The 26,918-nt window shown below is 37.9% G+C and overlaps 1 protein-coding gene across 4 annotated transcripts in view; it reads left to right on the top strand.

Moving 5' to 3' along the window:
* Pnpla8 (patatin-like phospholipase domain containing 8) overlaps nt 1-26,918 on the top strand; it is a 61,932-nt gene that overhangs the window by 16,250 nt on the left and 18,764 nt on the right. For 2 of the 4 annotated variants that reach the window (NM_001108020.2, XM_063261901.1), the window contains exons 2-6: nt 10,920-12,045; nt 12,133-12,282; nt 15,718-15,869; nt 21,807-21,901; nt 24,042-24,213. In NM_001108020.2, the coding sequence (NP_001101490.2) occupies nt 11,008-12,045; nt 12,133-12,282; nt 15,718-15,869; nt 21,807-21,901; nt 24,042-24,213 (1,607 nt within the window). In that variant the 5' untranslated portion in view covers nt 10,920-11,007. The remainder of the gene's footprint in view (nt 1-10,919; nt 12,046-12,132; nt 12,283-15,717; nt 15,870-21,806; nt 21,902-24,041; nt 24,214-26,918) is intronic. The other 2 variants (XM_063261902.1, XM_063261903.1) reach the window with 2 other exon arrangements.

Consider the following 26,918-nt stretch of genomic DNA (forward strand, 5'->3'; position numbering starts at 1 on the left):
AGCCATATCTACAGTGGGGCATGTTATTCGGCTCAACCTGAATCTACTTCTTCAGATTGTAATCATTCATATTTGACTCAAGAACAAACTTGTCATATTCTCTTAAAGATAAAAACTGTGTTTTGCATTGACTAATTTACCTTCCAAAATTCCAGTCTTCACAGGAAATAGCATCTCTTTTGTTGGTCTAACTATTCTCCATCTTTAAAAATTAAATAAAATTTAACTATCACTTAAAATGTAGTCAAATGGCCAGGCGATTGTGGAAAACCTTTAACCTCAGGAGTAAGGAGGCAGAGGCAGGTGGATCTCTTGGTCTAGAGTGAGTTCCAAGACAGCCAGAGAAACTTTTCAAAAGTCAAACAAACCAACAAACAAACAAAAAAGAATGAATGAATAAAAATTTCATCAGAGTTTTGTCAAGTAGCTTCTGTATCCTATTTTCCTAACACATTACAACAGTGCATAGCACTCAAACTGTTCCCAGTTACTGCCATCTATGCCTAATAATAGAAATTGATTCTGTGTCCTTGCATATTCTTGGTGACCTATGTCTCATGTACCTTTAAGGTATTTCTGTAGTCCACAGTTTTACTAGTTAAAAGGATACAATATCTGCATAGGGTTTTTATTGTTTGCTTTTTTGTTCAGTGGGTCTCACACTGTATTTCAGTCTGCCTATTACCATGAAGTTCATACTAGTCTTAAATTTGTGATCTTCTTGCCTAAGCCTTCTGAGTGTTGGGATTGTACTAATATGCCACCAAACCTGGTCAAAATATGTTTTAATTGATCTTTCTTGACTTATAAATATTTCTCATCAATTTACTGTTTTATTTTTCACTGATGGCCTGTTTTGCATTTCTTGTCTATTTGAGGTTATTGCTATTAGGTATGATTTTGTGTACTGTAGTTATGAACCACTTGCAAGAAGCTGCCACATATAGTGTCTAAGCTGGTATGTATGTGTGTATAGGCTAGAAGTGAACATCTAATGTCTTCTTTTGTCACTCTTTTGTCACTGATATCCTTTGAAACAGGCTCTCTTACCCAACCACTGGGTAGACTAGGGTCAGTAAGCTCCTGGGTTTCTCCTGTCTCTGCTCTACCTCCATGTAGGTGGTTAGCTTACAAGTATAACTTGGGTCTTAGTGCTTGCACAACAATCATACTACCCATCTACTTTGATTAAATGAGCCATTGATAGATAAGGGAACTTAGGAAGCCTATTTAATGAGCAGTTATTACTAGATGAGGGGAGATAGTCTTAACATGGCCATTTCTTTCCATCTTCTGAGATCAATTTTTTTCTTCAGAGACTTGAAGTTGTCATCATAGAGGTCTTTCATTTGCTTGGTTAGAGTCACCCCAAGATATTTTATATTATTTTTGACTATTGTGAAGGGTGTCATTCTCCTAATTTCTTTCTCAGCCTATTTATCCTTTGAGTACAGGAAGGCTACTGATTTGTTTTAGTTAATTTTATTTCCAGCCACTTTGGTGAAGTTGTTTATCACGTTTGGGAGTTCTCTGGTGGAACTTTTGGGGTCATGTAAGTATACTATCATATCATCTGCAAATAGTGATATTTTGACATCTTCCTTTTCAATTTGTATCTCTTTGACCTCCTTTTGTTGTCTAATTGCTCTGGCTATGACTTCAAGTACTATATTGAATAGGTAGGGAGAGAGTGGGCAGCTTTGGTCCCTGATTTTAGTGGGATTGCTTCAAGTTTCTCTTGATTTAGCTTGATGTTGGCTACTGGTTTGCTGTTGGCAACTAGTTTGCTGTGTATTGCTTTTACTATGTTTAGATACGGGCCTTTAATTCTTGATCTTTCCAAGACTTTTATCATGAAGGAGTGTTGAATTTTATCAAATGCTTTCCCAGCATCTAATGAGATGATCATGTGGTTTTTTTTCTTTGAGTTTGTTTATATAGTGGATTACATTGATGTATACTGAACCATCCTGCATCCATAGGATGAAGCCTACTTGATCATGATGGATGATTGTTTTGATGAGTTCTTGGATTCAATTTGCTAGAATTATACTGAGTATTTTTGCTTCGATATTCACAAGGGAAATTGGTCTGAAGTTTTTTGTTAGGTCTTTGTGTGGTTTAGGTATAAGTGTAATTGTGACTTCGTAGAATGAATTGGGTAGTGTTCCTTCTGTTTCTATTTCGTAGAAAAGTTTGGAGAGTATTAGTATTAGGGTAGTCTATGAAGATCTGATAGAATTCTGCACTAACTCCATCTGTTCATGGGCTTTTTTGGTTGGAAGACTTTTAATGACTGCTTCTATTTATTTAGGGGTTATGGAATTGTTTAGATGGTTTATCTGATCCTGATTTAACTTTAGTACCTGGTATCTGTCTAGAAAATTGTCTGTTTCATCCAGATTTTCAAGTTTTTTTGAATATAGGCTTTTGTAGTAGGATCTGATGATTTTTTTTTTAACTTAACAACAGTTTCTGTTGTTATGTCTCCTTTTTCTTTTCTGATTTTGTTAATTTGGATACTGTCTCTCTGCCCTCTGGTGAGACTGGCTAAGGGTTTATCTATCTTGTTGATTTTCTCAAAGAACCAGCTCTTGGTTTTATTGATTCTTTGTATAGTTCTTTTTGTTTCTATTTGGTTGATTTCAGCTCTGAGTTTAATTATGTCCTGCCAAGTACACCTCTTAGATGTATTTGTTTCTTTTTGTTTTAGAGCTTTCAGATGTGCTGTCAGCTGCTAATGTATGCTATCTCCTGTTTTTTTTTTTTTTTTTTTTTTTTTTTTTTTTTTTTTTTTTTTGGAGGCTCTCAGAGCTATGAGTTTTCCTCTTAGCACAGCTTTCACTGTGTCCCATAAGTTTGGGTATGTTGTGCCTTCATTTTCATTAGATTCTAAGAAGTCTTTAATTTCTTTCTTTATTTCTTCCTTGACCAGGTTATCATTGAGTAGAGCATTGTTCAGCTTCCATGTTTATGTGGGATTTCTTTCTGTTTTTTTGTTGTTACTGAAGACTAGCTTTAGTCCATGGTGATCTGATAGCGTGCATAGTATTATTTCTATCTTGTATCTATTGAGGCCTGTTTTGTGACTGATTATATGGTCAATTTTGGAGAAGGTATCATCAGGTGCTGAGAAGAAGGTATATTCTTTTGTTTTAGGATGAAATGTTCTGTAGATATCTGTTAAATTCATTTGGTTCATATGTTAAATAACTTCTGTTAGTTTCTCTGTGTCTCTGTTTAGTTTCTGTTTCCTTGATCTGTCCGTTTATGAGAGTGGGGGTATTGAAGTCTCTCACTGTTGTCATGTGAGGTGTGATGTGTGCTTTGAGCTTTAGTAAGATTTCTTTTATGAATATGGGTGTCCTTGCATGTAGATCATAGATATTCAGAATTGAGAGTTCATCCTGGTGGATTTTTCCTTTGACGAGTATGAAGTGTCCTTCTCTATTTTTTTGATAACTTTTGGTTGAAAATTGATTTTATCTGATATTAGAATGGCTATGCCAGCTGGTTTCTTGGGACCATTTGCTTAGAAATTTTTTTTCCATTCTTTTACTATGAGGAAGTTTCTGTCTTTATCACTGAGGTGTGTTTTCTATATGCATCAAAATGCTGGGTCCTCTTCATATATCCAGTCTGTTAATCTATGTCTTTATATTAGGGAATTGATCTGTTGATATCGAGAGATATTTATGACCAATGATTGTTGTTTCCTATTATTTTTATTGTTAGAGGTGGAATTATGTTTATGTGGCTGTCTTTTTTTTGGGTTAGTTGAAAGAAGATTACTTTCTTGCTTTTTATAGGGTGTAGTTTCCCTCTGTGTGTTGGATTTTCCATCTATTATCCTTTGTAGGGTTGGAATTGTGGAAAGATACTGTGTAAATTTGGTTTTGTCATGGAATATCTTGGTTTCTTCATCTATGTTAATTGAGAGTTTTGCTGGATATAGTAACCTGGGCTGGCATTTGTGTTCTCTTAGGGTCTGTATGACCTCTGCCCAGGATCTTATAGATTTCATAGTCTCTGGTGAGAAGTCTGGTGTAATTCTGATAGGCCTTTATATGTCGCTTGACCTTTTTCCCTTACTGCTTTGAATGTTCTTTCTTTGTTTTGTGCATTTGGTGTTTTAACTATTATGTGATGGTAGGAATTTCTTTTCTGGTCCAATCTATTTGGAGTTCTGTAGACCTCTTGTATGTTTATGGGCATTTCTTTCTTTAGGTTAAGGAAGTTTTCTTCTGTAGTTTTGTAGAATATATTTACTGGCCCTTTAAGTTGGGAATCTTCATTCTCTTCTATACCTATTATCCTTAGGCTTGATCTTCTGATTGTGTCCTGGATTTCCTGGATGTTTTGGGTTAGGAGCTTTTTGCATTTTGCATTTTTTTGACTGTTGTGTCAATGTTTTCTATGATATCTTACATCCCTGAGATTCTCTTATCCTGTATTCTGTTGGTGAGGCTTGAGTCTATGACTCCTGAACTCTTTCCTAGGTTTTGTATCTCCAGGGTTGTCTCCCTTTGTGATTTCTTTGTTTCTATTTCCATTTTTAGATCCTGGATGGTTTTGTTCAATTCCTTCACCCATTTGGTTGTGTTTTCCTGTAATTCTTTAAGGGATTTTTGTGTTTCCTCTTTAACAGCTTCTACCTGTTTACCTGTGTTGTCCTGTATTCTTGAAGGGAGTTACTTGTGTGTCCCGCGCACGACTTTCCGCTGGCAAGAAGCACGCGGACATTTAGAAATCCTTACTGTGATCAACTTTATTAATCTTAGAAGAGGAAAAAGCCCCGCCGCGCCAACATGGCGCGCTTATAAAACCCTCCTGCGGCGCATCCACACCTGATTGGTTGTTTACCCATGATCTCATAAGGCACGCCCCGGAGTGGGCAAAGACCTGACACGAAGACACTCTTGCACATGCACACAGTTAACTTCCTGAAAGGGGGCCAGCTAGCGCGGCGAAGGCTGGCGCCATCTTGTAATGGCGGAGGGTATCCTGGCCTTCCACGTGGGGCGCAGTGGAAGCCAGCGCCATCTAGTGGTGGCGAATGTTATTGCGGCCCTCTACATCTCACCCTTATAATTTATATAATTTTATAGCAGTCATGATCACCCTATCGCGTGCAATGAGGAAACCTCAGCGATGTGCAAGGGCTGATCAAAGGATCACTGAGTCTCTCTCATCCCAGTGTAATGGATCCACAGATCCATGGGGTGTAGGAGCAGAGAACTCAGATACAGAGAGAGTCCCGAGCAAGATAACCAAATTCCAGGGGAGGCCCCTAGTACAATGGCCACAAGTGCTTGAGTGAATAACGGCCTTGTCACGTTTCTGTTGAGATCTGAGTTTGTAAACCAACCAAGTATGAACACTGATCCACAGCATAGGGCTGCACCAGACAGAGCCACTCCCGATAAGTAGTGAGCACCTCATTTGGTCCTCCTCAGCTGTTACCACCAAGGGCCGTAGTAGTCAAGCCGCTCCTATGATAAAATTTAGAATTCCCAATTGTTAGTAACTACTTGAGAAAGTTCACCCACTGTACTTGTCTAACAATAGATTGGGGGAGGATAACTCCAGACACTGCAGACACAATGTCTGCAGCAGTAATGGCTGCTACAATAGCAGCGAAAGTGTCAAGGTCTTTTCTAGGACAGTTCAGGATCAGTCATTTTTCTCTGGAACAACCAGCAGACAATGGAACCATTTCTGAGATCTGTATAATCAGGACAGAGTTCCCCAGTCTACTGTAGCTTTAAGCAGGTAGCATCCCTGTAAAGCTACAGTCTGTAAAATGACCAGTTAAGGCAGCAAGAGTCACCAGGGAAAATGACGGGGGCAACAACGACTGGAGTCCAGTCTTCCCCAGCAAGCAGCAGTGTACAGAGGGTCAGAGAGCAGGCCATAGTGGGACAGGACACACGCAGCGGTAACACTGACTGCAGCAACGGCAAAATCTCTGTGATGACAAAGGATGAAGGGGAATCTTCTATCTTCCTCTCAGGGCAGAGGAATGACTCCAGGGACCCGAACCAGGAGAGCTGAATCTTTATGCAACCAGGATCAGCAAGTCTCAGCAACCACTCAGGCAGCTGGCACACTCTTGTAGCATCCTGTAGAAAAAACACAAACATTCCCTCTTCCCCATATAAAATATCTGGACAGGATCATGTCAATAAGTGGATCTCTCTATTTCACCTAGGCAGAAGTATGCCTAGTTGTAGGGTGCCATAAACTTTGGCATCCAAAATTTTAAAATTGAAATAAAAGGAGCATTATTTAGTATACAGGGATAACTCCCCCTTTTTATTTATTAAGATAGAGTAAAGATATTATTTATTAAGGTAAGTCCTCAAGGATTAAATTGAGGACACTGAGCACTTGTATTTATAAATTGACTTGTATACCAAATTATTGTCTCCAGCATTATTGTATTGGATATATAAAGAATGAGATTTTTTCACTAATTGTTTTTATGTAAGGCCTATAATCTGTCTGGAATCTTGTCCTCCCTTGTTAAAGAGTCCAGGCAATCTAGTTTGAGTTCTTAAATGTCCTATAAAGGAACAGTATTTAGTGTTCTTAACCACTAAGCCATTTCTCTAGTACCTCACAAACTTTATTTACCTAAACATTAGCATTAATTAGAAATGTCAAATCTTGTAAATATTGTCCAGATTCAGTCTTGCTAGAAATCCCTGAGCTGGCAGGGTGAGGCTGGGAGTTGAAAGTAAGCAAATGGAGTCTTTCTCTTTTTGTGAGGGTGTGTTATCAACTCCATTACCATTTTCAAAGAGCTGGGTTTATGGTTTTGTTTAGTTGTCTGAGCCAGAGCACTGAAAGGACAGTAAGTTGTCGGACAATTTACACTGAAATCACTCACTGATTTTAAGTAGAAAACTTGTCTCTAATAAAGCATTAAGTAATTGAAATCAATTGTAAACCACAAGCCACACATTGGCTATCAGTATGTGAATAGAAAGTTTGATTTTAAAACAGTGGCTAAACTATGGAATTTAATAATCTGTGTTGAAGCAATAGAAACTCAAGAGAATAAACAAGTAATCCAATCATACCTGTAGACTTTTCATTAGATGAACCACCTATAAATACAGTAAGCGCATTTCCTATGGGTTGTATGCACAAATATACAGGAAGTACAAAAGCATGTAAAGAGTAAAATTATCAATCTCGTCTGAAAAATTTGTATATGTAGTAGGCCAAATATCAGTATTTTGTAATAACCAATTAACTGTTGTTTGGAAATAAGATATGTTTTACCAGGTTTCTATTTAAAATATTTTTATGACTCTAGTCCACAACTCTGTACTAACACAGCTGAAGCTTTATCTCCAATGTGCATAACAAAGACCTAAGTCCTTTAGTAGGGTGAGGTACTTGGCCAATTAACATATCCTTAGAAGCTTAAAATTAGCTTCAAATATTCTTATCTGGAGTAGTGTAACAGCCACTCCCCAAATATTAAAGCTCATTTTGAGAGCAAAGGTTTGTAGTAAAAATTTCCATATACATTGAAAGATTTAAGTTCTAACTTCTTACACTGAAGAAGCAACAAAATTACCTAATATGAGGCTGATAGCAATCCTCTAAATCTATCCTGAAATGGCAGTTGGAGTAAGTAAACTGGCTGTAATGTTCTCACAAGTTCTAAAACCTCATCAATCCTTCGTAAATCTTGTAACAATCTCTACCTGTTTGATTTTTCCTTAATTAAAAATAAGTTTGAGTTAGTCAATGTAACACTGGCAATCCTAAATCACAATCTTTAAGTTCTCTTTGTAACACCAGAACACAGCCACAAGGTCACCTGAGTTCTGAGTAGTGACTAGGCAGCTGTCCTTAGGGCAGTGGTAATTAGCATAAAAATACTGATAGCTTTAGGGTAAACCACAACTTTGGAAAGCAAAACTCGCTAGGCAACTGTTCTTGGGGCAGTGGAATTAGCATTAAAATACAGATACAAAGTTTGACTGTCAATTCTTATATATGAACGCAGGATGGTGCAGTCTCCAATACCTCAACAAAGAGACAATGTCCTAAATTCTTTTAGAAGCCTGGTTCCTAGAATAAGAATTCCATAAAAACATTACCTCAATTTAGACCTGTCTCCCTAGGTTGGCCCATGTCACACGCTATCTAGAATGACTCCATCCAGATTACCAGCTTTATGTCAACTTTCTGTTACCAATATTATACCCTTTTTAACCATATCTAATAACTTGAAAGCCAATAGTCCATAACCAAGGCAAGTAGAGCATATTTATACATTTAAAACCAATGAGAAACAAAATTGAAGTGGCTACACCTATCTTTAATATTTAGCCCAAACACCATTTTTACCTTTTTGCTATGAATTTTAAGAGAAGCACCTTGTCACCTGTTGAGTCAAGTAATAAGTCAGGGAGTTTTCTAAGAGAAACAGCTATCAACTCTTGTATGAAGAGGCTGAGAAGCTGTTGGCGCTTTTAAGATCAGCTCGTGTAGACACTTAGCCTCTGGGCAGCTTCTCCAGCTAATCTAGATACCTGACTCCAGGCACAGGGCTCTAAAGACCTGATTGAAATTGTTTTTTATTCATTTGTTCCTTTTTAAAACGAGTTAAAACCAAGTCAAAGTGTGCACGACCGGCAGATAAAGTTTTTACCATTTTTTCTTTTGAACATGAAACATAAAACATTTAAACAACGAGAAATAAAAACCACAGACATACACTGACAGACATGGGACATCCTGGTGCACCAGAGACAAACAATAGACAAATAGGGAAAAAAACAGATGGTGTTCACGGTGACTATCCACTCGAGTAGAGTCGATATGGGCGATGGATTGTCTCAATTCCTGGACTAGTCCACCAACGTGTTGAAACCCAATTCCTGTAAGATACTGAGATATATTATCTGAGCAGTACGACCGACATTCGCCAATGGTATGGAAGTGAAACACAGCCCTGAATATTTTTACACACAACCCAATTACATTAACTCCATCAGGCTGTGCACGGGCACTGAGATGTCCTTTTGTTTGATTTTCCTGAATAAATTTTCAGGCGGTCTACCTCTATCAAATCTGATCAGTATGACTCTGTAAAGCTGCTGTGTCAGCACAGGGACGCGGCGTCCCCAGAGCCGGCGCTGGAGCTTAAGCACACTTCTAACAGGCACAAAGACAAAATTTTTCTCCCAAAATGTTGTGTTCCTTTTATCTCCTCCCTTCTCACCCAGGGCGTTCTTTCCCCAATCTTTCGCTTCCGAATTGGAAGGGTCTGGTGCTTGAGATCGGTCAGGATCCTTTTCTCGTTGCAACTTTTCACTACCCTCTGTTTCTGACACTCTGTCGCCTCGCCCTTCCCCCAACACTCTCCGCTTTGCTGTTACAGCTGGGCAGTTCCCACGCGCCCTCTGATGTCATTTGGCGGTAACTAGAAACTCAAAGGTCAATAGAAACAACCCGAGGGCTGCCAGAGTAACCATAGCGGCTCCTGCTGCGTCCGGCAGAGGACTGAGCTGGAACAGATCAAGGCTAAACATGGTCTCTCAGAGTTTTACCTGCATTCCACAGTTTCTGGATTTCTTCCGTGAAACGGGGCTTCCTCTTGGCACTGGTGATGATGTAGCTTTTTTGTGTCCCGGGTTCTCGGCACCAAATGTCCCGCGCGCGACTTTCCGCCGGCAAGAAGCACGCGGACATTTAGAAATCCTTACTGTGATCAACTTTATTAATCTTAGAAGAGGAAAAAGCCCCGCCGCGCCAACATGGCGCGCTTATAAAACACTCGTGCAGCGCATCCACACCTGATTGGTTGTTTACCCATGATCTCATAAGGCACGCCCCGGAGTGGGCAAAGACCTGACACGAAGGCACTCTTGCACATGCGCACAGTTAACTTCCTGAAAGGGGGCCGGCTAGCGCGGCGAAGGCTGGCGCCATCTTGTAATGGCGGAGGGTATCCTGGCCTTCCATGTGGGGCGCAGTGGAAGCCAGCGCCATCTAGTGGTGGCGAATGTTATTGCGGCCCTCTACACTTGTGTCCTTAAAGTCCTCTTCCATCATCATGATATGTGATTTTAGATTTGAATCTTGCTTTTCCAGTATGTTGTCTTATCTGGGACTTGCTGTGGTGGAAGAACTGGGTTCTGATGATGCCAAGTGGCTTACGTTTCTCTTGCTCAGGTTTTTGCACTTGCCTCTGGCCATCTGGTTATCTGTGGTGTTAGGTGGTCTTGCTGTCTCTGACAGTGGCTTGACCCTGTATGTCTGTGTTTCAGCCCTCTTTGCAGACCAGCTCTCTCCAGGTGGAATTTGGGTCCAGAGAGCTGTGGCACTGAGTTATCTCCTGGGGCAGATGGAAACACGAAGGATCCTGTCCTAGACTAATTGCCGATCTTGTGTCCTGAGGGCTCCAGGCTGGGTCCTCTGAGCAGAAGTGGTAGTCTCACCTGTGCTCTCATGTGTGTCAGCACTCCTGGGAGACCAGCTCTCTCCTGGTGGGATCTGGGTACCGAGAGCTGTGGCACATGGTGAGCTCTGGGCACAGACGGAGAAACAGGAAGGATCCAGTAATCCATCTTTTAAATTTTTCATGTATTTTTTATATGTTTGAGTGTTATCCCTGCACATATGTCAGTGTACCTTATTTGTGCAGTGCCCTTGGAAACTTGGAAAGGGTACCTGACGCCCTGGAACTGGGAGTTCATAGCTGAGCTGTGAACTGGGAGCTAAACCCAGTCTTATAACAGGAGCAATAAGTGTTCTTTATATTGCTGAACCATCTCTCCAGCTTTATCTTTCTTTCTTTGAGATGCTTTGTTGCTGTGGTATAAAGTCATATGTATTAACTTAACTTTGATTTTTAACTTGAATGCTAATTAATCTTTTTTTAACCATATCAGGTACGACCATGAATTACGGAATTTCTTAAATGAAGCATTCAGAAGTGGAATGAGAGAATGTCACATAGAAAATAAAGATTTTTAAGTTATGTCTATTAATTTAACTCTAGATATATATATTTACTTCCTTAATAATGCAAGAAGTTTTTGTGGGAAACAGAGAAGCAAACAGTTGAATTTCTTGTGTTCTAAACAGTATTGGCGCATGAACCATGTCAATGTACACAGAGAGTTTCACACAAGTAAGAAAAGCTGTAAATGGAACAGAAGTGAAGCACATTGCAGCAAACACTGGCACTCTTCAAGCAACCATGGTGTACATATTGGAATTGTGAAACTTAGCACTTCTGCTCCCAAGGGACTTACAAAAGTGAGCATTCATATGTCCCGTATTAAAAGTACTTTGAATTCTGTTTCAAAGGCTATTTTTGGCAGTCAAAATGAAATGGTTTCACGGTTAGCTCAGTTTAAGCCAAGTTCTCGAATATTCAGAAAAGTATCAGATAGGGGATGGTTAAAACATAAAAATGTTAAGCAAGCCATTGAATCTCTGAAAAACTATAGTGATAAATCAGCAGAAAAGAATTCTTTTGCAGAACAGAAAAGTTACTTTGCAGATAAAGAAGAAGGTTCAGATAAACACAGCCTTTACCATTACGCATACAGAATTACCACCAGATTTGGAGAGTCATTCTACTTTTTAGCAAATCATATTAATTCATACTTCAAAAACAAGGAAAAAATGTCTCAAATAAAGGAAGATAGACAGCTTCAGGACAAACCATGCCTTGAAGAAAGTAAATCCATTTCTCCTAGCCCTGACATCTTGACAGACAGGCCAGACTCGGGACCTCCCCTAAATGTTGAAGACAAACTTTCCAGTTCTACCCAGCTGCCTGAGGCTCTCCCAGTATCTACAAAACAAAGTATTGCTAACTTCCTTTCTCGTCCCACTGAAGGCGTACAAGCCTTAGTTGGTGGTTACATTGGTGGACTTGTACCCAAATTAAAGTCTGATCCCAAGAGTCAACCTGAAGAAGAAGAAGAGCCTTCTAAAACTGATGAGCCTATCTGCAAAGACAAAAAAGCAGAGGAGAAAAAGCGTGTGTTACTTCAGCGAGAAAAGGCAAGTCGTTTTTCAGTGTGGGCTTAAGAAATGTTAGCCATTGTAGAATCACTTCATCTTCTAATCATGTTTCATATGACCTTATAGATTATTGCAAGAGTGAGTATTGATAACAGAACTCGAGCCTTAGTTCAGGCCTTAAGAAGAACAACCGACCCAAAGCTCTGTATTACTAGGGTTGAAGAACTGACTTTTCATCTTCTAGAATTTCCTGAAGGAAAAGGAGTGGCTGTCAAGGTAATCTCTAATTTATCTAATATTTGTCTTGAAATAAAAATTCAAATAAACTTCTTAAAGTCAGGAATGCAAAGCCTTTTTTTTTTTGAAAAATTTATTCTTTTAAATCATACAATATACAGGAATTGTCTCATTTTATGATATACATTAGGCTAATGAGTTCCTTTTGTTCTGTGACATAAATTCTGCTATAATCATGAATATTTATACTTTGAGCTGGGCCTTTGTAAAAGTGGAGCATAACTTTAAGTGTGTTAGTTGCATTGCCTCATAATTGTCAAATTATTAATTGCAGTGCAGCTACTTTTACAATGTAATCACTTTTCAAGATAGGAAATAGCCAGATGTGGTCAACACCTTTAATCCCAGAATTTGGATCATAAGTGTGAGACGAGCTTAGGCTATTTAGCAAGATTCTGTCTAAAAACAAAAGACAGGAAACATAATATGGAAAGCCATTGTTGCTGTTTACTTTATAATCCCACCTGAGGTTTTTACATTTGAAGTCCAAAAATTTGAACCAATATTTGAATTGGTAAAGCAATGAGCATTCCTTGCCTCAGTATTTAATGTATGCAGTAGTGAACAAAGTTTAGACTTCATTAAATACACCATCTAAAGATAAGCTAGGTGACTACAGAAGATGAGTCTCTTTGTCTACCCTAAGTTTACTTGCATAAGAATTTTTCTGTGTTTCTTCTAAAATTATCTTTTTGGCTTTCACACCCATATGTATTGTGCATCTAGAATAGATTTGATTTTACTGTATAAGGAAGAAGATTTGATACTTAATATACACATCCAGTTAAACAAATGACCATTTATTGGAAAAAACTTGTCATAAATGCGGCAATTATACATGTGTACATTTTTATAAATAATCTATTTCTGAATGTAGTATTTGACTCTGCTAATATAGCTATTTTTGCTCCAACATTGTACTTCCTAAATTATTTTAGCTTTATAATAAACATAGTGTCTAGTCTTGTGAGTCTTTTATTTTTGGCCATTTTTAATGGTTTGTTTTACGTGCATTACTGTTTTGCTTGCATGCATGTTTATGTAAGGGTATTGGATCCCTTCTGGCTGGAACTACAGAGACAGATGTGAGCTGCCATCTGGGTGTTGGGAATTGAGCCTGGATCCTTTAGAAGAACAGCTAGTGCTCTTAATCTAGCCCCTTAAATTTGTTCTTCCTTAAAATGTTAGTTCATCTACTCTTTAAAAAAAAAAACAGGATTTATTTTGATTTTTAAAACTTATGTATATGTATGTGTGTCTATGTGGGTGTATGTACATGCAAGTAAAGTTGCCAGAAGAGGGCATTGGCTCACCTAGAGTTAGAGGTACAAGTGGTTGGGAACCACCAGATATGGATGCTGGAACCAAACTCTGAATCTTTGCAAGAGGAGTACATGTTTTTATCCACTAAGCCATCTCTGTAGCCTCCTAGCTCGGCTATTATTTTTCTTCTTTTTTTAAAAAAAAAAATTGGGGTTGGGGATTTAGCTCAGTGGTAGAGCGTTTGCCTAGCAAGCACAAGGCCCTGGGTTTGGTTCCCAGCTCCAAAAAAAAAAAAAAAAAAAAAAAAAGGAAAGGAAAAAAAATTTTTATCTTTATGGGTATTTTGCTATATGTCTGTCTGTGATAACATGAGTTTAGTATCCTGTGGAATTATAGATGGCAGTAAACTTACATGGTGCTGGCAATTGAAACATGATCTTAGGAAGAGCAGCCAGTGCTCTTAATCATTTACCCATCTCGACACCCCCTACTTTGACTAGTTTTAACATGCCATATTCCCATATGAATTTTAAAGTTAATCAAAAAGGAGAATAAAATTATACTAGAATTGCATTGAATAACTAAGACAGTTTAGGGCAAATTAAGTATCAATTTGCCCTTTATTTTCCTTCAATATTTAAAAATTCCTCAACATGAGTGCCTATATATCTTTAATTAGGCTTATTTTGATAATTTATAAGTATGTGATACTTTTGGGTATAATTTTATAAAAGTTCCTGTGATCTAAACATCTTTTGGTAATCCTAGTAGGAGAATTAACTATGGTGTTTGACTATGATACTGACTTGACATATACACCATGACTTTTCAGAATACTGGGCATTGTGCGTTTCAAAAAGTTCTAGATTTCTTTTTTCAGATGACATACAACCTTCGGTAAGTTTGGACAGAACTGAGTTAAGGATGGTTAGAATTTGGGAAAGGCATCTAGTTTTCCCTGTTTTTAGGGTGTATTCTTACACTGCCACCATGCCTTGGGTCCTAAAACGTAAGAATACAAAATATTTTTTTTCTTCAGAAAGCTTATGTTTAGCATTTCCCCCTCCCCTACTCTCTCCTACTTTGAGAATTCCGCTGCTGTGTTAAGTTGGAATCAGCCATGTGGTGAAACCCCAGTCCCTTGAGGACACACGCTAAGCTGAGCTGGGTTCTTTGTTCCTTTGTGGCCTTTTAAACCAAGTCCAGCTTTGCTATCCTTTGTGTCTTCCCAGAATCAGCAAGTGCCTGTAGGAAACAGAGTGAGTTTATCAGCTTTCTAGGCAGCAACTATCCTTCCTAGTCTTGGTGGAAAGCTACTTTTGGGCTACTTTGGCAGTTCTGTACTGGGTTAAAAGGGCCATCTTCTTGAGTTCATTCAGGCTTTTCTAGTTGCTCTCAGCATGTCTACCATTGTTCAGATTTCCATATATTGTTGAGATTTCCTTTGGTGCTCAGTGCTAGCTAAACAAACAGAACAACAATAAATTATAAAACAGAACAATAGTATTTCAGTTTGGCTGATCAGAAAGAAAAACAGTGAATAAAACACTGAAAAAAAATCACTCAGTTTATTGAATATTTCACAACTCAGATTTTCCCTTAAATTTATGCAAACTTTTTGTCAAAATTATTACTAATTGTATTAAGAGATTATATTTTCTATATGAGTATTGGATTTTTTTCTTTTGCTATGTAATCCAGGCTGGCCTGGAGTTTATTCTGCAGCCCAGGCTGGCCTTAAACTCACAGTCCTCCTGCCTTAAAACCCTTGAGTGCTGGGATTATAGGGATGTATTTGTAAATTATGACAAACATTGTACATTTCAAGAAAATATTTGGACAGAGGCTATTTTTTTGCCCTCAAATTAGGAAAAACGTATGCTAAATTGTTATTGATATTAGCATGTCATAAAGTAATAATTTTTAATTACAGAGAAAGTAATAAACACACTTTGACTTTACAATCTTCTCATACCAGCTAAAAATACTTTTTATTTTTGTTACAGGATATTGCTGTTTAGCCAAAGATGGTTTTGAACTCCAAGTTCCCCTTCATCTATCTCCTTAATATTGGGATTCCACAAGTATGTTCCCATGCTAGTTCCTTCTTGGTTTGACATAAGTAACAAAATATCTTTTTTCTCAATGTAGGAAAAAATTATCCCATATTTATTACGGCTGAGACAAATTAAAGATGAAACTCTTCAGGCTGCAGTTAGAGAAATTTTGGCCTTAATTGGTTATGTAGATCCAGTGAAAGGCAGAGGAATCCGAATCCTCGCGATTGATGGTGGAGGAACAAGGTAAGGCTACAAAAAATGGTTTTTAAGACTACATGTTTCATTGAGATTTAGAGTTTAAAGAAAATGATTAACATAGTTATCATAAAATTAACTTTTAAGGAGCCTGGAGAGATGGCTCAGTGGTTAAGAGCACTGACTGTTCTTCCAAAGGTACTGAGTTCAAATCCCAGCACCCACATGTTGGCTCACAACCATCTGTAATGGGATCTGATGCCCTTTTCTGGTGTGTCTGAAGACAGCTACAGTGTACTCATACACATAAAATAAATAAATCTTAAGAAATATTTAAAAAATAATCAAAATTTAAAAGTAGAACATGAAGCCACTTTTTTATGAATATAAAAGTTATACTGTGACATATATTTGGATCATTTTTTATTTTGACTTAATCTTTTTTATATTACAGATTTCATCTTTAGGAACTTACCAAACATTCTCAAAAAAATTAACAGTGTTTTTTTAACTTAATTTTTTTGGTGTATAGCTTTTCAATAAAGTGATGGATAGAAGAATCTAGGCTATCAACTTGTTGCTTCTCCTTGTCTTCCCTCATGCCAGTTTGGTACAATACCAAAACAAATACATACACACACACACACACACACACACACACACACACACACACACACACACACACATAAATAAATAAATAAACAAACAAACTCTTATTTTCTATGATCCTCATCTGTGTTTATTCTTTCATAGTTTACTTATCATAATTTACCTGACTTCTGGCCTTGTCTTTTGAACATTTCCCCTGGAATTTTCTATGTTAGACTTGTGTTTCCTTTGTCTTTCCCCCTTACCTCTGACTTTTGCTCTCCTCGTCCACTGCTGTGTACCAGCAGCGCTCCATTTGTTCCATTTCAGAGTTCTCCTGTCACAAGTCCTTCACACTTTGACTTGAATATAAAGTGAAGCAGTGCATGAGAGAAGGAAGCTATTTTAGAATCTAGGTATAAGGCAATTAATTACTAACTGTAGATAATGGCGGTGACAGTTCTGAAGTAGGAAGAAAAGATATATATGAAAATTTTGAAGAAAATGAGACTGGATATAGTAAAAATCAGTTAAGATCATGTTACGTATAAACCCTGTGAGTGATGAACAGAATTACAGTGATAGAAATGACTGGTATTAGAAAAGAGGTCTGCTTTGAGCATGTTGAATATAAGCTTATATATAGTAAACAGAATCTCAATTGCCAAAAAAAGACTCAAGTGAAGAGAGAAAAGATATGGTATCTTGATGAATATTTTGTTATTAGGGTTACAGAGTTTTATGGTAGCTCAATCAGATCTTCAAATGGTGATCCTCTTCACTCATCCTCCCAGGAACTAAGATTACATGTGGGTGTCATATAAAATAGTGATGAATTGGTCCCAAGACTTAAGAAGTGAAAAAGCAGGAAGCGTCCCCTTTATCATTAAGTTCAGGGAGTTAGGATGGGTAGCTTCATTCTTCGAGTTAGCTGGTTGAAAACCTTCTAAGTTATATTAGCTCATTTAGGTATTGGAAGCAAAACAGACAAAACTCATGTCTTGATAATGCTTCTATTTTAGAGGAGAAAAGAGAAGAGTAGTAAAAACAGAATGTGCGATTGCATCTTCGTGAATGCTGTCAAGGAAGGCAAAGCCAAGTGAAGGCAGGCATAGAAAGTGATAGGGCTGCATAAAATTTATAATGATTAACTGTGTCTAAAATTAATACATTTCATCTGAAAGAATATTACAGGTCATCAACATTGCTGTTTAAAGTGAAAGCTACAGTACCTATCTTGGAAAGGACATTAGTTATTTACTGCCAGTAGGAGTGCAAACTGGAATAGACTGGAAATCAACATGAAGATTCCTGAAAAAAAGAGTTAGGAACCAATCTGCCACATAACTCAGCTGTAGCACTTCAAGGCATACACTCGGAAGATTCTGAAGTCTGTGAACGAGATACTTGTTCATCCATGCTCACTGCTGTATTATTTATAACAGCCTAAATACCCAGTGACTGACAAATAGACAGTGAAGTATCATAATGTACAAATGGAGTGCTGTGAAATTTGCTTATAAGTGGATGAAATTGGAAAACTGTTCTGATTGAGGAAATGCAGACCCAGAAAGACAAGTGTCACATGTTCCCTCATATGTGGATTTTAGATTTATGTTGTTAACATGAAATGCTTATAGAAGCCAGGAAACTAGAAAGCATAGACACTAGGGCAAGGAGAAGGAAGACCTTAAGGGAGGATATTAGAACACAGATTGCAAGCAAGGTGAGGTGATGTGGACCCAAAGGAGTCAAGATCCTGAACAGTGGGGTTAAATGGGAGAACCGAGGATGAGAAATAAAGAAGACAACAATAGTGGGGTCCAGGAGGTCTTACATAAGCTGATGACTTATACCAAGCAGCTTTATTAAATACAGTGTCCAGGGGAATGGCCCAGGTCAATGAGAGCTCAACTAGATAATATTGGCCAAGAGAACACAGGATACCCCAGGACCACTGCCTAAGGACTGATTCCCACAGCCCAAGTGGAAGAGACCAGTCCTCAAAACTAAAACCTGATTCCTTCACGGCACCAGCTCCAGCCTAAGAGTGGCCTTGCCATATCTGTTTCTGGAGAAGGACACAGAACTGAAGTTCTCTTGTCCTTTCATCAGAGCCTCTAAGAAAGCCTTGAGTTAGTCTGCCCCCCGCCTCTCACCCACGCTCCCCGCCCCATAGGGAAGGATGGGAGAGTAAGACAGAAGATAGGGTGGGGATAGGTATAATGAATACTAAGGGTATTTGAATTGGAATCACCGTGTAGGAAGGGCAGAAGAATTATGGTCTTCGCAGAAGCCATAGGTTATTAAAGAGTTCAGTGCTATGTGTGGAGTACCTCCCTTCCAGTTGTTGGTCAGAGGTTTCCAGACACCTCCTCCAGTCAATACAGTCTAGGGACATCTCCCTTGGTCATCCTCCAGAGCTTGATGTTAAGACCCGTGTTGGACACACTATACATTTTGATCACAAGACATGGACAAATGAAGTCTGAATTAGTTTGGAGTTTCCTCTCTGCTGGCTAGATTTCACTGAGCCAAAAGGTGCTATGCAGGCTGCTGGGGAGGAGAGTCAGTCATGTTCTTACACAAAGATGAACCCTGTGAGCTACATAACCCACCTGGCAAGATACGCACATGGTGCACTGGCTAGCAGCTTTCTGATTAGGTTATAGGCTTTTTACATAGGAGGAAACTCATGCCTGGTACAGTAAACCTGAATAAAAGTCAATGACTAAGGAGGTCATAGGCACCAGGTTAGAATCTACTATTGTTCTCCTAAATGGAGATAGTAACAAACTGCCTTAAATACTTAACAATTTGTAGATTAGTGAAGTGTTCAGCCTATGCTAGAGATGCTTCTTTGTGCAGTGAACTGCAGTCAATGTAAAGCTACACAGCTAGGGAGAACACACTGACTATATACTCTCTCCTAAAGGAACATCTATATCACACTTCTTTCCCTAATGCTGAGAGAACATCTTGCAGAGAGAGTTATAGGAGCCAGAGGTTGGAGAGAACTGTTAGAAAGTTGTGTCTTCTGAACAAGACAAGGTTTGTTTGTTGCACTCATGAACTCATGGTAGCTGTAGTTGTCAGCTCAAAATACTGCACAAAATGAAGCCACAGTCAGACTTCCATGAAGGAAGGGCTCCTTAGTGAGAACTACCCCTACCTGAGAACTATCAGCAATTAATGGCTGCCAGAGACAGGAGTATAGGTTTTCTTTGGTGTTATGGCTTCTCATACGTTGCTCCTATACTCTATTGGGTGGCCCTCTATTTATGCATGTGAGGACAGCACTAACTGGACAGAGAGAGAGGAGAGAGAGAGAGAGAATAAAATAGGGAAGAAAGTGTAGAGAAGGGGGTTCTAGGAGGGATTGGAGGAAGGAGAAGGGAGGGTGATCAAAATGCACTGTATACTTGTATGGAATTATAACAAAATAGATAAAATCGATTTGTGTAAGTGCTTAATCTTTAAATATTTTGTGAGTCACACAGAGAAGAAATTAATGAAGACATAATGGAAAATCTAGGAGTGTGCTTGTACGAAAGTTAGATAGGAAATCCTCCTTTGGCAGTGCCTGGAGATAATTCTGGTTGTCACTGAAGTACTGTCATCCTACATGCAAAGTGCCCCAGAGCAGTGTTAGCTGACACACAGAGTCCCTCATTCTGCAATTGAAGAACTTGGGTTTAAGAAAGTAAGGGAAACTAACCAGGAAGGGAGGTTTGTATTGAAGCAGTATGACTCAGGGATTGTAAAAGAGCCAACATAGTATTTGTCTGATTTGTTTTGTTTTTTTGAAGCAGGGTCTTACTGTGGAACCCTGGTGGTCTTAAAACTCAGTCTCCCAGTTGCTGGAATTACAAGTGTGTGCCTTCACACCTAGACCAAGAATTATGACTTTTATTTCATATATGTAAGAAGCACTAGTTACACAGTGCTAGGTATACCCTAAAAACAAGTCTCTTATATTTATTAATTCTGAACTCATTTATAAGTATTCTTTGTTGGTTTCTTTTCTCTATTTAAATAAAGTTACTTTGTTCCCCTTCATATATGTACTTAGATAGAATTTGGAAGAAAGAGAATAGACAAATCCATAAATCAAAACTTAAACATTTTATTTTCAAGGTTTTTTTTTCTTGTGGATATGTGTGTTTATGTTTAATTCCTTTGCAAAAGGTAATGTCATATTGTTAAATCTATTTTAATAGCACCATGTTAATTCTTCATGTCTTACCTGGAATTATAATGTAACAGCTCTCTTTCAAGCCATTGTCTCATAGCTCCTGAAATACGCATTACTTATCTCGGCTTTAAAAACAAGTCATGTTGGATGTGGTAGTGCAGTACCTTTAATTCCAGCGCTTGAGAGGCAGAGCAGGGGCATCTCTCTGACTTCAAAGTCACCTGAGACTATATATGAGCCTACATCTCAAAAGAAAAGGAAGCAAGCAAGCAAGCAAGCAAGCAAGCAAGCAAGCAAGCAAGCAAGCAAGCAAGCAAGCAAGCAAGCAAAAGTCAACACTTGGTGTCTTGCCACAATCTAGATATTTTTAAATGACCTCTGTTAGCCCCATCGAGGTACAATTTGAAACTCTTCATTGCCTTGTAGTACAACCTACCCCTCATCATGTATTGGGAATTGAACTTGTCATTATTTTTTAAAATTGTCAACATATGTGCTACATCCTAAGTAAGGTGAAGTTGCCTGGACTGCTTTTACATTTCCTGTTGTCATTTAGTAACAGTAAAGCTATTTAGTATTATCTCAAGAGTAAAGTTAGTTACTACCGTTAGTAAAGATGCAGAGATGAACAAAGTGTCAGTAATAGTAACTCATACACTCTTTTTTTTTTTTCCGGAGCTGGGGGCCAAACCCAGGGCCTTGCACTTGCTAGGCAAGTGCTCTACCACTGAGCTAAATCCCCAACCCTTCATACACTCTTAATATAGAGATCACTCTAAGTTCATTGTTTCAAAGAATGAATAAAAAACCTAAAGAAGGTGGCATGAAAATCTGACCAGTGAAACATAAATACGCGGAATTATAGGTGACCAGCTATATTAACAAAAGAAAATAGTTTATAGTATCTCAGAACCACTTGTTTTTTAAAGTATTTTACAGAATTGGTTTTTAAAATATATCTAATATTGTCATATCTATATTACTTAAAGACAATATTATAAATGTATAAGTACACTGTCATTACACAAGCTTTGTGTTAGTATTTTGAAGTGATCCTAAAATTTGGTCGGCTGATTTTTATTGGTGCCAGTTTGAATTGTTTTCATGTCAGTATATAAGCTCTAACAGTTTTTAGAATTGTTTTACTCTTTACCTTGAATTTCCCTTGAGACAGAAATTATCAATTGTTTTCTGTTTCACAGAGGTGTGGTTGCTCTTCAGACTCTGCGAAAGTTGGTTGAACTTACTCAGAAGCCGATTCATCAGCTCTTTGATTACATCTGCGGTGTAAGCACAGGTAGCTATCATCATGTGATGGGTTTGTACCACCAGTGGGTCCCAGACCAAGAGCCTGCAGCACAGGCTTGAGATCAGGAACCTTCTCTAAAACAGTAATGAACAGTAATTTTACAACTTTAATGATGACTAATCGTTTGTATAATGAAATTTAAAATTGATTATATGTATAAATACGTAACTTTTTAAGTTTAAGCATTAAAAATGACTTAAGTTTTTATTATATTTTCAACTGGTTGCATTGGCAAGGACTAATTACTATTTCCTGATTTTGGACGTAGTCATTTGAAGGGGCAGTGGTAGAAGGATGACGTCGTAGGCAGTCAGATGGCACTTGAGCTAATAGGAAATTAAAGGTGCTAAAAAGTTCTATTTGTAAGGAATATCAATGAGCAGTTTTTTCCTATATTATTTTTAAATAGCTACTTTTAAATTTTGCTAGTTGGTGTATGTATAGGACAAAAAAGCAATCCCAAGTTCAGTTTAGATTCACAAAATAGAAAAATGAGATCTATCTCCAGATAGGCGGAGAGCTGCAAAATTACTGTGAAGAAAAAGGCAGCAAGCAGCTAGGCATGGTGGCACATGCACCCCTGCACTCTTGATACTGAGACGGGACGAACTCGAGTTCTAGGCCTACTCGTGATTCACAGATTTCTTTTAATATAATGGAATTTATTGTGATTCTTAAAATAAGAAAAGGTGATTTGATACCGAATACTTGTCAGAGACTTTTCCTAAGGATAGTATTATTTATGGGCTTGTTTGTTTTGAAACATTATTCTACCCATTTCTGTTAAATTGAGTGGTCCTGTCAGTTGAAACATCTAATGGTAGCTTCTTGTTGAGTGTATTACAGTAGAGCCCCACAAACCAGTGACCAGTCATGATACTGTATAACATGTAGATTTCTGTGTCTGTAACATTTCTTTCCAGGATACTTTTTAACTGCTAAGTGCTTTGTAATTTATCTTTTTTCCCATTTTGTTTATTCCTAAGTTGGTTTTTACTTATGATTTTAATGATGTCAACAAGTACATATTTAGTTTAAGGGTAGTGTCCTTACTAACTTAATAAAATTAATTCTTTTTTAAAAATATCTGTTTATAGAAGTTCTTTTTGAATAGAAAGGCACTCTCCTAGTACTTGGGAGGCAGAAACAAGGAGCATCTCTTGAGGTTGATGCCAGCCTGGCGTACACAGCAAACTCGAAGACAGCCGGGGTTACATAGAGAGACCCACTCCCTGCCACCACCCACCCCCCAAAAAGACATTTTATTTTTTTAGCAAATTATTTGTTTATTGGGATTATTCTCCAAATTAAAAATATTTTTATATCGTTTAATCCATAATATTGCATTTTTTAAGTTATCAGTTATTTAATCTTTTACTGGAATGATACCAGTTACAATACAATACACTTTGGGGGGCTGGAGAAATGGTTTGGGGATTAAAAGTCTGAATTCTTCAGGACCTGGTTCAGTTCACAACCGTGTGTAACTCCAGTTCCAGGAGATCCAGTGTTCTTTTCTGCACACCAGGTACACATGGTATGCAGACATAAATGTATTCAAGAAGACTCATATACATAAGATAAAAACTTTAAAAATTAAAAAAATCATTTAAACTACATTATTGTTTGTTTCTTTAAGTGGTTAAGTAGGGTTTTCCTGTCTTGCTGACCCCTCATCCCCTAACACCTCGTTTTCCTCTTTAGCTAGGAGCTAGGCAAGGAGAACCACTAGGAGCTAGGCAAGGAGAACCACCAGGTGGCACTGTGTTCCACCGGTTACAACTGCTAAGTGAAATCAGCTGGTTAAAAGGATATCCTAGACCATTTTTTTCATCACATTGGTTCTAGGACCAAACTGAAGGAGAACTTGTTTGATAAGTTGTCACTGTATTTTTTTAGTGAAACATGGTTTTACTTTCCATGATATCTTCTGTAACTTAATTCAGTATAAAATTTATACCTATTTCACAGATGGGAAAACTTGGGACTCCTTAAGAATTGCTTTTTCCCAAGTTCAGTTAGAAAGTATCAGAGCTAGAATTTCAGCTGGTTGGTGGTCTCAAAGCCATGTGTAAATTTTAAAAGCAGTCACATCACTAATGATAAAGACTAAGAATGTTTTTTGCAGGGGCCATATTAGCATTCATGCTGGGATTGTTTCACATGCCGCTGGATGAATGTGAGGAACTCTATCGAAAGTTGGGCTCAGATGTGTTCACTCAGAATGTCATTGTCGGGACCGTCAAAATGAGTTGGAGCCATGCATTTTATGATAGTCACACGTGGGAAAAGATCCTTAAGTGAGTTTCAATCCCTTTTAAAATATTTTGGTTATATAGTTGTTTATATATATTGAAGTTTAAAAACTATAGAAAATACAAAAGTAATATTCCCACTGATTGGAAATAACTACTATTACTGCTTTGGTGAGTTATGCTCTAGTGACAGATTCTTGAGTTTGTGTGTGTAAGATTTGCATATAGATATTATAGTTACCTTTTTTTCCGTTTGTGTTAGAGATATATATGTTCATATGTTCATCTCTATGTGTGGGGATCCATGCACATGTAAGTGGAAGCCAGAGATGGATGCTAGGTGTCCTCCTCCATCACTCTCCCTTTTATTATTTATTTGCCTATGATTGTGTGTGTGATGTGTGGGCAGACATTGTCTTGGTTAGGGTTTTACTGCTGTGAGGAACTACCGTGACCAAGGTAATTCTTATATCAGAAAACATTCATTGGGGCTGGCTTACAGTTTCAGAGGTTCAGTCCAGTATCATCATGGCAGGAGATATGGCAGCCTGCAGGCACACATGGTGCCGGAGGAGCTGAGAGTTGTACATTTTAATCTGAAAAGCAGCCTCTGCCTCTTTCAGGCAGCTGGAGGAGGCTCTGGATTATACTGGCCAGACTAGAGCATATATTTGAGACCTCAAAGCCCCACCTCCACAGTGACACACTTCTTCCAATAAGGCTATGACTCTTAATAGTGCATATTTATACCTTCACATGAATATACTATGGCATATATGTAGAAGCCAGAGGACAGCTTTGTGGAGTCAGTTCTCTTCTACCTCTTCATGTAGTCTAGGGATTGAAGGCAGAGTGCCAGACTTGTGAAACGAGTGCCTTTAGCCACTGAGCCATCTTTCCAGCCCTAATTATTTTTGGAGACAGGGTCTTTCACAAAATCTGAAGGTCATCAATTTGCCTACACTGACAGTAAGCAAGCCCCAAGGATCCACCTGTGCCACTTCCCCAGTGCTAGTATTACAGGTCCACACCAACACCGTGTCATGGGTACTGGGGACCTGAATTTAGGTCTTCATGCTTGTGGGAAAGAATTTCACAGGTGGAGTCCTCTTGTTAGCTCTTGGTAATTGCCTTTTTTCTTTTAAAAAAATATATATAAGTCATATTGTACTTAGATTATCTTTGTATACCATTGTTTTTCTTTGATGTCTTACAGTCTATTCTCAAGTCATTAATCTGAAATAGCCTGTAATATTAAAATTTATTTTCAGAATAAAAGTAATACTAGGATATTGTGATAAAATCAAAACTAGAAGTGGAAAGTAGAAATTTAAATCGTCCCAAATTTATTATTGGAAGCTTTGTAACCTGTAATATATTTAGTTTTTTTTTCCTTGATTAAATTTGTGTTTGTGTGGATTGTGGATAAATGTTTGTATGGGGGCTGTGCATGTGTGGGTACATGCACACGCGTGTGCAAGTGCAGATGCAGCTTCCAGTGTCTTGCTCAGGCACCTTCCACCGTTTGCCTGAGACAGGATCCTGTCATTAGGTCAGAGTTAGCCAAGTAGACTAGGCTGAGTGGCCGTGAAACTCCAGGGATCTACCTGTCTCTGCCTCTCTCATCTCGCATTGCCCAGTTTACAAGCACATGCTCAGCTTTCTGAGCACTCCAGGCCTCATGCTTCACACGCCGAGACATCTCCTTAGCACGTTCTGTTTTTCTCATATATTTTATACAGCTGAAATTATTTTATACTTGTAAATTTGTATTCTTTCCCTTGTTTTCAAAATTTTTAAAACTAGTAGCACTTTCGCAAGATTTTACTACATTCCAGAGTGGGATGGTATCATATTTTCTTAAGAATTTCTACCTAGGATATTTATGAATACATAAAATTTATATTTTTCTCCCTTTTCTGATTAGGATTAGCTATAGCCGAAAACTTAAAACTTCTTTTTGGTTTCATATATTTCCTATTAGAAAAGGACACTTAAGAAGTCTTATTTTTGTAGTTTAGAAATGGACATGGACATCTCAAATGTCAACTTAAATCTGCTGATATCTTTAAAGGAAAATCCTAGACATAAAACTCTGTCAGAATTGTTACACCTATTTTGAAAGTTTTGAGAATAAAAGAGCACATGAATTTGGGAGGGGAAAGTGGTGGTAGGGAGAGGGAAGGACTTGGAGGACAAAGAATCGAGGTAGATTTGGTCCAAACACATTAACACATGTGTGAAATTCTCAAATAGTAAGTCTTGAGATATATGTGTATATAGCTGAATTGTTCTTAAAAATAGGATCCTGGTTTACTCATCTTCGAGCACCAACTGTTTTAATTCTATTTTACAAAACAAAATAATTTAATTTTAAAAATATGTAAGTTTGAGAGATTTTTAGTGACCATCAGCCTTTTAAATATTTTTATTATATTCTTTTTGTGAATTTTATGGATATGATCTTTGCTCATTTTCATATTAGGGCAGTGCTATTATATTGGGAATATATTAACCATATATTGAAAAGTATATTCAGTTGTTTTTACATTTATTATTGTGTGTGTATATCTGTGTGTGGATATTTGTACAACACCATTCTTTCTACCATGTGGTTCCTACAAATGAACTCATATCCTGAGACTTGACAGCAAGCATGCTTATATTGAGCCATCTAATGGGTCCAGAATACATTTTTAAAGAACATTATTTATTCCTGTCTTCTCTTTAATGTAATTTTTAAAGGAGGG

This window comes from Rattus norvegicus, chromosome 6, assembly GCF_036323735.1.
Source record: "Rattus norvegicus strain BN/NHsdMcwi chromosome 6, GRCr8, whole genome shotgun sequence".
Lineage (NCBI taxonomy): Eukaryota > Metazoa > Chordata > Mammalia > Rodentia > Muridae > Rattus > Rattus norvegicus.